The following is a 13,026-nucleotide window of genomic DNA, read 5'->3' as shown; positions in this document are numbered from 1 at the left end:
TCAGACTTTGTAGCGTTTGGCTTTCTCTCACTTTCTCTCTTTTGGGCTGTTGAACTCCTAAGTATCTTTTACTGTTTAGTGAAATTGATTTCCTTCAATATGTGACATGACTTCTGATTGAATCACAAATGAGCTGCCATCATTCAATCAGAAACATCTGCTTCCTAATATTACAGACGTTGGATTGGATCCAAATAATCTGCTGGGTGAGTGGAAGCACTTCTGCTAGGGGAAGGAATGTCAATTTCACACATACCTCTTTCTGTGCTTCCTAAAAACCCATGCTGGAAAGTTGTAGATCTGCCATCTGCAGCATTTTGTACCACCCCCTCCTGCTTGGGCAAATGTACTAGAAGACCCTCAGAGGTAGAGGTGCTCCTTCCAGATGTACAACAGAATCTTAATACCTTGCTGAAGTACCGCTGTGTCTGTTCTGTGCCTGGGGAGATTTACCGTATTTTTTGCTCTATAAGACTCACTTTTTCCCTTCTAAAAAGTAAGGGAAAATGTGTGTGCGTCTTATGGAGCGAATGCAGGCTGCGCAGCTATCACAGAAGCCAGAACAGCAAGAGGGATTGCACAGTGATCCCTCTTGCTGTTCTGGCTTCTGAGATTCAGAATATTTTTTTTCTTGTTTTCCTCCTCCAAAAACTAGGTGCGTCTTGTGGTCTGGTGCGTCTTATAGAGCGAAAAATACGGTATATTTGATTTTAATATTTGTATTCCATTTTTCCAGTGACAAATTCCAAGCTCAAAGTGGCTCACAACCACTATACTGTCAAACACAATAAAGCAAATTAACAACAAATTTCATCAAAATGATTAATACAGTTCAACAAAGTCATAGCAACTGTGTACATCACATGGTGTTCCACTGAAAGAAAGTGGGATATAAATTTAAGAACGTCTAAGACACTGTGGACTTCCTTTCTGTAGGACTATCAGGGCCGACCCTGCTATTGGGCAGAGTGATTTTATGTGTTATGAAAAGTGAGCAAATTGTGAGTTACATAATTTATTATTGATGTAATTATTCACTTCTGGGAGAAAGTGCTTGTGGGATTTTCCGTCTTGGAGGAAAATAACTTGGCCAACCTTGTATACTATGCTCCAAGATTTAGGAGAGAAGATGCTATTTTCTATTCCACCTCAGGCAGTACAATGTGTTGGTTCAGTTCTGACATCTATGCCATACTGAGTGATGGTGCCTTGCTGAAAGCTACATGATGACCTTTGTGGCAAGGATTTGAACACGTTGCTGGAACCATTCATCCTCATTTAGTTTCTCTGGTGTGAAGAATGAATGAATGGTAGATGCAGACTTCCGAGCTCTTCTTTTGTACAATCCCCAATGACAAACGTAAGGGCAGAAGCAGTGCTCTGTAGATTAACCCTAAATGATAGGTATGGTTTCTGAACACATGGTCTTATATCTGTGGAATTTGGTGTGTTCAGGCACGTTTAAAAATTACTATGCTTGGAGGGTGCGTGTACATGTGGTACAAGTCAAATATTTCCAACTCTTCAGTGTTTCTGAATTTTCACCTAAGAGTCTGTTTGCTTGTTTTAGAGCGCTACAGAACCACACAGTTGTTTGGGTTTTTTCAAACGTAGCAGAAAAGCACTCAGGCAAAGATGCACGTGTTACATAATAAAACTGCATTATATATTAACTCCTGCTATAAATATATGCCTGCCAACCTAGCAGTTCGAAAGCACCTCCGGGTGCAAGTAGATAAATAGGGACCGCTTACCAGCGGGAAGGTAAACGGCGTTCCGTGTGCTGCGCTGGCTCGCCAGATCCAGCTTGTCACGCTGGCCACGTGACCCGGAAGTGTCTGCGGACAGCGCTGGCTCCCGGCCTATAGAGTGAGATGAGCGCACAACCCTAGAGTCTGGCAAGACTGGCAGGGGTACCTTTACCTTTACCTTATAAATATATATATTTCTACTCCTTTCTATCCTATAGCCGTCCTGAGAAGGTGTGTTTGTGTCCATTCTTGCCAGTCAACCCACTGAAAGTCTCCACCTGTTTGTATATCATCCAGCATCCAGCAGAGGTGAGTAACGTTGTGGGAACTGCAAAGGTTCAACTAGCAAGTTAGCTCAGCAAACAGGAAATAACACAAGTGAAAACTGGCTTAAGCCCTGTGAAATTCAGCCACTTTTGAAGCTGTTACCAACCTCAGCGACAGTCTCTAACCTTATATGCTAAAGCTTAGTTGTTTAGTTGTTTTGTGTTTGCTCAAGCTGTTTGCTGTTTTCTCCTGTGATGAGAAAAATAGTGCCGTTTAGTACATACTTCCTTTGTTTCATTGTAGCTCTTTTGATTATTGGTTTGCAGATATTTCTGATTTTAAGTGTGAAATAACTTTCCTTCACTTTATTTTTTTCTGCCAGCTAGAAATAGCTATGTTATACTGTATATCATATCTCCCAATCAACACACATTATTGTTGCAAGCTTCACACAGCACATGGTTATTAGGCATTGCACAAATACTGTAAATACAAATATAGATATGTGTGGTTCATTTCCTGAATATTTTTGTTTTCCTTCTTTGTACATTTTCAAGTTCAGGTATATGTTTGCTTGGTAATAGGTTGGACCCAATTGTTTGGGGATAGATATACCATTATTTTGTCAAGAGATACTGGTTTTTAGAGGTTTTCTTCCTTTTCCTGTGAGTCATAGTGTTTTCAGGTTTATAATACAGGCAGATCCAGTTTTGCGTGTGTTCAAAGAATGACGTAAATCTCTTTGTTTTGTTTTTATAACCATATGAACTGAAGGAAAGTAGAGTACTACGAACTGTACCCCTTCTGGCTGCTTGTCTACCTGAAGAAAAATGCAAAGTCTTGATTGGTCGTCGCTTCAGTGAAGACAGGTAAGGAGCACTGATAGTTTAACTTCCATTTCTTCTATGAGCAGTTACTCATAATTGTAAGTTAACTTTGTGTTAATTGGCTCAGCGTTTTATAGTGCACATACAATGAAGGTGAAACAAGCTAATGTTCCAATGTGCCTAAACGAAATAAAACAAATTTTAGACACTCCCAAGCAAATGGCGATTCTTCTTTTTACATCTCCATCTCCGAATCCATCATTCATGCCCTGTTTATTTACTATATGAATTCCTTCAAATTTGTTTCTTGGCTTTTTGCTATATATCTGCTATATATATAATCTTTGTCCAGTTAGTTGATGGTGCCTCACATAAATGTGTGTTTCACTGCCATTTTCTTTGAGTAGGATTCACCTAAGTTGTTGCGTACATGAAACAATGTCTGCTCACACAGTTAGACAGGCCTGGCCAAACTTGGCCCTCCACCTGTTTTGGGACTACAGCTCCCATCATCCCTAGCTAACAGGACCAGTGGTCAGGGATGATGGGAATTGTAGTCCCAAAACATCTGGAGGGACAAGTTTGGCCATGCCTGCAGTAAGAATTTCCCCTGTCTCCTGCCTGCGCTATGCCACTGCACCCCCTAAATTTGTTTTGGCAGGTTGGGGGAACCCTCAGAACAGGTTTAGGGGATGTGTGGGGTGGGAGCAGTGGGAGGAAACTCTCACTGCATGAGTAGCCCATGCATGGATACCACCCTATGTTTACATCTAGTATAAGACTCTGGCTTTGCGTCAGGTTTGCATCCATTCCAAACTTCTAAGTCACATATCTCCTAACTCTGTGGGGGGATATATCGATTTTTTGCCCATGAGGAGCAGACTGCAATGTTGACTTCACTCAGCGGTATATCACAGGTGAAACCACCAACGCTTCTGAGTCCCTCTGTTAGCAGGATCCACTGGAGGGAGTCAAAACTCCCTTCCTCCAGCAGGCACTGCTAGCAGAGGGACTCACGAGTGGCGGTGGTGGTTTCACCAGAGATATGTAAAGGTAAAGGACCCCTGGATGGTTAAGTCCAGTCAAAGGCGACTATGGAGTTGCAGCGCTCATCTTGCTTTTAGGCCGAGGGAGAGGGTATTTGTCCACAGCCGACTTTCCGGGTCATGTGGCCAGTATGAATAAATCACTTCTGGCGCAACAGAATACCGTGACGGAAACCAGAGCGCATGAAAATGCCGTTTATCTTCCTGCCGCAGCGCTACCTACTTATCTACTTGCACTGGCATGCTTTCGAACTGCTAGGTTGGCAGGAGCTGGGACAGAACAACGGGAGCTCACCCCATCACGGGGATTCGAACTGCCGACCTGACCTTCTGATCAGCAAGCCCATGAGGCTCAGTGGTTTAGAGCACTGGAGCTGTCTCAGCTGGGAAGTGGGGACCTTCCCAATCCCCAGCTGAGCTGCACAAACATGCTGCGTTGTCCCAGCCTGCGAGCCCCTGGGTGAAACCGCCGCAAGGTGAGAGCTGGGGCAGTTTCACCCAGTGTCTCACGGGCAGAGGCCAATGCATATTGTTTTTTCAACATCGCGGTATATCGCCAAACCGTGATGTTTGGCTGGTGATACACCGCCATGTTGAAAAGCTGATATTGCCCAGCCCTGCTCTGGGCAATGTGTTATCATCTAGATGTCTACTGATCAGGATGCAAGTTACTTCTCTTTTCTCAAGGAAATAAACCAGGGTTCAGCAACCATTTTCAGCTGTGGGCTAGTCCACCGTCCCTCAGACCATGTGGGGGGCCCGACTATATTTTGAAGAAAAAAATGAACAAATTTCTATGCCCCACAAATAACCCAGAGATGCATTTTAAATAAAAGCACACATTCTGCTCATGTCAAAACACCAGGCAGGCCCCACAAATAACTCAGAGATGCATTTTAAATAAAAGCACACATTCTACTCATGTAAAAACACCAGGCAGGCCCCAAAAATAACTCCAGAGATTCATTTTAAATAAAAGCACACATTCTACTTATGTAAAAACACACTCATTCCTGGACTGTCTGCAGGCCAGATTTAGAAGGCGATTGGGCCGCATCCTGCCCCCAGGCCTTGGGTTGCCTACCCTGTGTAATAAACTATAAATGCAAGAATTAGTATTAGTAACTCCTGAACCTGCTTGTGGAATCTAAGGCATCTCAACCCTTTTTAAGCTACTCTTTTTTAGTGTTCAGCTGTTACCTCATAAGAGACCGCACATGGTATTTGTATCTACTGAGTTTTCCACCAGTTTGGGTTATTACTATTATCATTATTTATCGAATTTATATATCGCCCTATACTCGGGGGTCTCACTGCGGTTCACAGAACAAAATGAAGATATAAAACCACAAAATACATAATAAAAACAAAAACAATAACCCAATAGCCTCCCCTCCTTTCTGACTCATGGCTAGCATCCTTTGTAGCTCCCTAGTTCTTGGTCCTCTAACCAGAGCCATCTTCAGAACAGAGTGCCCTTTGCACAAACCTCTTGTCTTCTGTCTTTAGTGAAGTTCTAGCCCAGTTTATCCTGCTTCCACCTAGGTAGTTGCACTCCCTAGTCTGTCACTATTTAGAGAACTGCCACCTGAGGAATTCCGACGCTGAGTCACAACCACTGAATGAAAAGGCGCTGGAAATGTCTCTTCAAGGGCTGGAGGTATAATAAATGTGATGGTATGAGCGGGAAAGATAAGATGTTTTGAGAAGTATGGAGAAATGAAGCAAATCACGCCCCAGCCCAAAGGCACACTGAAGCAGCATAACATGCACCTCAAGATCAAATTTTAGATTTCATAGTGTGCCTACTATTGCTCAGTGTAATCTTCTGGCAGAAGTCTTTTCAAAGAAATGTTATTAACTTCATAGCACAGGGGGGGGGGGAAACACCAAGCATTTTATCTATTTACCGTCATGCTTAATTTAAAGTATTCCATAAATAAATAAAGCTATATCCTGTAATGTATAATACTTTATTTAATTATCATTGTGTATTTTTGGCCAAGTGCTTGTTCTATTATTCATCATGAAAGTTCTGATGAAGTAGTGAAACTATTATCCTAGGTTTTATTTAACTCTTTTAAGAGATATTTTTACAAGCATTTTTAAAATCATCAATCCTTTTTCAGTTGAACAGTAGAGTTTCCTAATACAGTGGTACCTCGGTTCTCTAACGAAATCTGTTTGGCTTCCAAAATCCGTCTGGAAACTGAGGCGCAGCTTCCCATTGGTTGCAAGAGCTTCTTGCACTCAGTGGAAGCCATGTCGCATGTCCGGGTTCTGAAAAACATTTGACAATGGAAGCATTTACTTCCAGGTTTTTGGTGTTCGAGAACCGAAATGTACAACAACGGAGGCATTCGGGAACTGAGGTTCCTCTGTACTTTAAAGCAAACACTACCAACAGATTAGTAATAAAATAATCAATTTTTCATGTCATTAAGTTATTTTATTGGAGCTTTAAGGGTGATTTTGCACTTGGTTAAGCAAACTTTGGTGCTAATTAAATTCTTTGAAAGCCATTTCTCTATATTATCATAGTTCTGCATTTTTATTTTTATGAAGCTAAAATAAGCCCATTTGTTTTTCTGATATCATATATATATATATATATATATATATATATATATATATATATATATACTCCTTTTATTATTTTGGCATCTTTTTAAAGGTCCCCCCAAGACCTTCAATTTCAATTTTAATAAATTAAAATGCTATTGATGTTTTAGAGGTACTTACAAGAACAGAATCTTCATATTTTGTGCAGACAAAAAACAAAACAAATCTAAATCTTCAAAATTCATCACAGATCAACCTGAAAATCAATCTGAAAAGTTTTCTATAAACTTGCAGCACTGAACTGCTGAAATACAACAAAAATGTATTGGAAATGAACAAATTTAGTGGGGGGACACATTGAAAAGTTGCTGAGACTTTGCAGAATGGGCAAGAGTTTACCTCTCCAAATTCAAGGTGGAAGCAGCATTTTTGGAATGCTCATGTCTATAGAGGAAATCTGAATAAAATAAAATACCGTATTTTTTGCTCTATAAGACTCACTTTTTCCCTCCTAAAAAGTGAGAGGGAATGTGTGTGTGTGTGTTATGGAGTGAATGCAGGCTGCGCAGGTATCCCAGAAGCCAGAACAGCAAGAGGGATTGTTGCTTTCACTGCACAGCGATCCCTCTTGCTGTTCTGGCTTCTGAGATTCAGAATATTTTTTTTCTTGTTTTCCTCCTCCAAAAACTAGGTGCGTCTTGTGGTCTGGTGCGTCTTATAGAGCGAAAAATACGGTAGATGTAGCTCTCAAGAGCAGTTTTGTGGTGATGGTGCCAACTAATTATGTGATGTATTTTACTGAGTGCATTGGCCATAGACAATAAGTATGGTAACTATCCTAGGAAAAATATAAATTTAGAGACAGAGTGCAGAGAGTAATCCCTATCTATGTTATCAATATTTGTTTCCTTTTTGCCAAAAAGAGATGCCTAAAAATAGAAGAGAATGGCAAATATAATATGGGGTTTTCTTTATGAAATATAAGTCTGATAAAAGTAACCTGGAGTCTTGGTCTGTAGTCACAACTAGCATTACAACAGACAACATTTTAGTTTTAGATTCAGGAAAGCAAAATATATCTAGGAATAGCATGAAATCCCTGCCCTTTCTTAGATGAAATTGCATGGCCGTCTCAGCCTGTCTTAAAAGTAGAGCAGCATTCTAAGCGGCAAAGAAAAATGTAGTTCTATATAATAAAAACATGGCTTCCAAAACAAAAAGGACTTAGAATTTTAATCTCTCTTTCAAGATGGGTTTTGAAAATTCCCACACCGCCCTACAAGTATCTATATGCATTCTTAAATGGAAATTCTTCTGCTGATATATCGGCAAAGGAGTCTGGTTTCTTATCAATTTGCCACAACACACCATCCACAAATGTATGGAGGACCATTTATACTCATATCAACCTGGCTCTGCACCAAGATCTTTGGAAACCATTCTGCATGGTTTCCATACTGTCTGAGATGGGGTAGATAGCAGTTAGGGAGAGGCCCTCATCAGTTGTTGCTTCCCACTTATGAATTCTGCCCGCCGAGGCTCATCTGGTACCTATAGAGATGTGTTTTTTAAAAATTAAAAATCTAGACTCTTTAACTCAGGCATAGGCAACCTTGGCCCTCTAGATGTTTTGGGACTACAATTCCCATCATCCCTGACCACTGGCCCTGTTAGCTAGGGATGATGGGAGTTGTAGTCCCAAAACATCTGGGGGGCCGAGGTTGCCTGTGAAAAGTATGTTCATTTTGGGGTTGAGAGGACCAAAGAATGGCGCACGTGCCTGTGTATGTAGACCAGTTCTGTGAAACATGCACCACTTCTGTGGAGACATTTCCTTCTGGCTTCTCATATCAGTTGAGGATTACGATAAAGGCGCAAAACCCACTTTCATTTATTTTTAGTAATGCTCAGTCCTTAGCGGCTGGAAAATGCTTGAAGTGGAGTACCTCTGCCTCAATCAACGCTTTCAGTTTGTCCTCAGTTTACATTGAAGCAGCTGCCAGGCTTTTCTCAGCCTCTTTGAAGCACATAAGGCTCAAGAGGAAAGTCCTTTCTTTGTAAGAAAATCACATGTGTATATAGAATGCAACTTTTATTTTTCCCTTTACATCCCGAGATGTAAGATCTTTACAAATCTGGCTCTGATCTGGAGGGGCAGGGGAATGTTGAATTTTGGGGTTCCCCCTCCCTGTGATTCCTTGAGTCTTGGGAACTTCAAAAAGGATGAAGCCACTCTGATTGAAGTGGGATTTACTATTAAAACACCTGCCACTCTTTGGTACTGCAATATCCTTGTTTCATGCTTTGTTTCATAACGGTGTTCCAGTCTTCTATGGATTCACTCCTGCATAGGTTTATATAGTAGGACAGATTTTGTTGTTGTTAATTTAAGTAATCTCTATGTTAAACGCAGACCATTGAAGCTTTTATTTTAATAGTTAATACAGTGGTACTTCGGGTTACAGACTCTTCAGGTTACGCGTTTTCGGGATGCACACCGCGTCAAACCTGGAAGTACTGGAATGGGTTACTTCCGGGTTTCGATGCTTGTGCATGCACAGAAGTGCTAAATTGCGCTTTGGGCATGCGCAGAAGCGGCAAATCATGACCCGCACGTGCACAGACGCAGCGCTACGGGTTGTGAACGCTGCGGGCTGCGGACGTGCCTCCCGCACGGATCAAGTTCGCAACCCGAGGTTCCACTGTACTACTGTATGATTGGGTCAGGGATGAATGGCTTGTGAATAAGGAGGACTTCTAGAATGATCAAACCAGTTTCTTTTGCTAAGTTGATAGCCTTCTCCAGGTCTGTTAAGTATCTCGTCCTAGTTGGTAAAGTATGATTCTCTTAATCTCAGGTTGTGGGTTTGAGCCCCATACTGGGCATAAAGATTCCTGCATTGCAGGGGGTTGGACTAGATGACCCTCGTGGTCCCTTCCAACTCTGTAATCCTACGATTTTAATGTAAGCTAAGTAGCAGCTGACATATTGACGTGGCAGTGCTTACTTAGCCGCCCAGAATGGCTGGGGAGACTCAGCCAGATGGGCGGGGTATAAATAATAATAATAATAATAATAATAATAATAATAATAATAATAATAATAATAATAATAATAATTACCCCGACCTCCCGACAGCTGTGTTGCTGCTGATTACTAGGAGGAACAGGCAGCGGCGGAGGAAGCTGCTCGGGCGCCTGGTGCGGTGCGCCCAGGGGCGGTGTGAGCCACCCATAGGGGCAGGGCGCACCGCGGGGCCTCTGGAGTCTGCCTGCCTCCTCCCACTCAGCCGTCCTTCAGCTGGGGGGGGGGAGATGCAGCTGGCAGACCGTTTGGGCAGCGCGGAGCCTGTGTGTGCCCAAACCACCGCGTCTCTCCCACTGCAGGCCCCGCGGTGAGTGCCGCCTGGCATTTTGTCACCCCTCTCAGTGGTGACACCCAGGGCGGACCACACCCCCCACCTCCTTCCTCCTCCCCTGGCAACAGGGAGGTTGGCAAAGCGATCCTGCTGATCTCACTGACCTCTCTATTTCCTTACCCCTTTCCCTCTCAGTAATCAACAGTGACTCTGTCAGAAGGTCAGGTGAATGCTGCGGCTGAACCATACCGTCCACTACTAGCTAGGACTATAAGTTGTCACAGAAACTAGCTAGAGCGGGCGGGAGGCATGCCTTTCTCCTCCCCTATCTTGGCTGTGTTGATGAGAATGCAGACATCCTGGCCTAGATATGAATTAACAATTCAGCATTAAATGTGTTTAATGCATTGTTCAGTGTTCCTAAATCTAAGAGCTGAATGCAGCCGTTGGATCATTTTATAGCAACCACCACTCCCTAATGTCCATACATGGTTTTTGCTGCCTCTGAAGGAATGAAACTGTTCCACCATTTTATGTTTTCTTCTTTCTTATAAAATGGTTGGCTGCTTCCTCTTTTTTTCCTTTTTTTTTTTAGGGCTCTTCTCTTCGAAAAGGTCTACATTATACAGGAGGGTTCAAAGTTAAGCCCGAGAATTTGATGTTTGGGGAAATAGAAACTATACCAAGGTTCCACTTCCCACTCTGATTGACTAAGACATTTAGGGAGGGAGTTGAAATAATTTATATATAGGGAAGAAAAAGAGAGAGGGAGAAAAATGCTATAGGGTAGAGAGAAAGAGTTGGGGCACAGGAAGCTAGCACAATTGGAGCAATGTAAAAGGAAAAGCCTAAAGAGAAGATTGCAAATGGAACCAGTCCCTGAATTCTGAAACAGATGGATATTGATAAACACAGTCTTGTCTGCGCTTAGGATCAGTTTGCCTTGTATTGTTATTATGCTCTAACGGGGAATTGTTCAATTATTATTTAAAATAGGTGTTTCTTTAAGAACATCTTTTTCCAGAATGTGTTACCCTGTAAAAACCATAAGTTGAAAATTGTCTTTTTTGAGTTTAAACAACCCAACCCCATACCCAGTTGCCTTCCAAGTCTAGCCAATAGAGAGGGTTGACTGGCGCATTAAAAAATAATACTTCCAAAGATCAAAGAGCTGTTTAATGAAGGCAGCCAAGGAAAGAAGATAAAAAGGTAAAGGGACCCCTGACCATGAGGTTCAGTCGTGACTGACTCTGGGGTTGCGGCGCTCATCTCGCTTTATTGGCCAAGGGAGCCGGCATACAGCTTCCGGGTCATGTGGCCAGCATGACTAAGCAGCTTCTGGCGAACCAGAGCAGCGCACGGAAACGCCGTTTACCTTCCCACTGGAGCGGTACCTATTTATCTACTTGCACTTTGACTTGCTTTCGAACTGCTAGGTTGGCAGGAGCAGGGACCGAGCAACGGGAGCTCACCCCGTCGTGGGGATTTGAACCACCGACCTTCTGATCGGCAAGTCCTAGGCTTTGTGGTTTAACCCACAGCGCCACCCGTCTCTAAGGAAAGAAGATACCTGCTTGCTAACAGTGGGGAAGTCATCAAAAAAGGAGGGGTTGGCAGAGCTGGTTTGCTTGTTTCCCGTCCCTCTCCTGGGGAAGTCTGGTCCATCACACTGCTCCTTGCTCCCCACTATTGTTCTGCCTCCAAAGCCTAACAGCTTTCTGCAGTCTCATTCACAAAGTTAATAGGAGTGCAATACACAGGTTTCTTTCCCCGTGCATTTAAGTAGTCCTTGAGAGTGTTGGGTGGAATTATTTGGGGAAGATTGTAAATAAGTAGTTTCATTCCGATGAATGAAGAATTGGAGTTTCCTAAACCAGTGGGGCTAAGTATGTTAAACAGATTTCATATGTATGGATACTTAGAATCCAGGTTTATCATGAGGTGAAATGGGATAGGCAGGATTGAAAAAGATGAGCAAATTCTATATTTGTACTCATCAGAAAGAAAGAAAGAAAACACTAAAGTCACTTTTTCAATATTTCTGTAGGTACCCTGAGCTGGCATCTGTGTGCAGAAATAAAAATACCTTAATATTATATCCTGGAGCTGGAGCAGCAAATTTGGAAGAGGTCGACTTGAGCTCACCTGACCCCTTTGTGATCATTATCATTGATGGAACATGGAGCCAGGCCAAAGATATATTCTTTAAGAATACCCTTTTTCGAATACCTAAACAGGTAAGGTTTAACACTTAAAAAAACAAAACAGGTAAGGTTTAACACTTAAGAATGAAGTGTGCTTCTGCCTGAGTCAGTTCCCTTTGCAGACTTGCAGACACCTGCAACACAGCATTTGCATATATCTTTTATTATTAATTTAATATGGAAAATGCTGCTCCAAGTGCCCTCCCATGCAATTATGCATGGAACTGTTAAAAGTTGTTACTGTTGTTGTTGAAAACAATTTTTAAAAAATAATCATTGGGGTAAAATTCTTGGAAGAGATGCTTGAATAACTCATGACTGGAATTTTTGCTGTCCAACGGCTTTACATATTCACATGTTGATGCAGTAGGAGGGTCATCGACTCCTTTTAGTAGCTGAAATACTAGTCCTGTTTCATGTTGTTTTTACTCAACTATGCATTGGATCAATACCATGACCTAAGAGAAATTTTTACAATGATGGCTTCTGCAGCAACACCTGGTATAATCTCTCTTCATCAAAAGTTATCTTCAGCAAAGGTAACCTTTGATTACATTGACAATAGCCCTTGTGTGCTTGATAGAAATTCCACATTTAGTATGCTGTAAGCCTTTCTGACAGGTTTTAGATCAGGCTCAGAACTGCCAGGTCAGCAACTCACAGAAGTATAGAAAACTGCCTTATACAAGTCAGATCGTGGATCTGTCTAGCTTGATAGTATCTTTATATTGACTGACAGCAATTCCACAGAGTTTTAGGCAGAAATCTTCCCAGCCTTATCTGAAGATGTCAGGATCTGAACCTGGAACCTTCTTCATGAAAAGCATTTACTGGACCACCAAGCTGCAGTTCTTCCCCAAACCACAAGCCGTTTAATATTAAACATAATATGAATTAATTTAGTTATTTTGTTTATAGAAAAATATTGCATCCTGCTTTTCTCCTGCCTTTGAAAAGTATCCTGCTTTCCGACTCCAAGAAGGGGTTGCAAATGAAGTATAAAACCACAA

At 42.0% G+C, this 13,026-nt stretch overlaps 1 protein-coding gene across 1 annotated transcript in view; it reads left to right on the top strand.

The window, feature by feature from the left end:
* The window catches only part of DTWD2 (DTW domain containing 2), a 91,317-nt gene that overhangs the window by 34,988 nt on the left and 43,303 nt on the right, over window positions 1-13,026 (top strand). The window contains exons 2-4 of the mRNA XM_053408559.1: window positions 1,970-2,060; window positions 2,793-2,887; window positions 11,860-12,049. Coding sequence (XP_053264534.1) covers window positions 1,970-2,060; window positions 2,793-2,887; window positions 11,860-12,049 — 376 coding nt within the window. The remainder of the gene's footprint in view (window positions 1-1,969; window positions 2,061-2,792; window positions 2,888-11,859; window positions 12,050-13,026) is intronic.

Source organism: Podarcis raffonei, chromosome 11 (genome assembly GCF_027172205.1).
Source record: "Podarcis raffonei isolate rPodRaf1 chromosome 11, rPodRaf1.pri, whole genome shotgun sequence".
Taxonomy (NCBI): Eukaryota; Metazoa; Chordata; class Lepidosauria; order Squamata; family Lacertidae; genus Podarcis; species Podarcis raffonei.
This window is presented reverse-complemented; position numbering and strand designations above follow the sequence as displayed.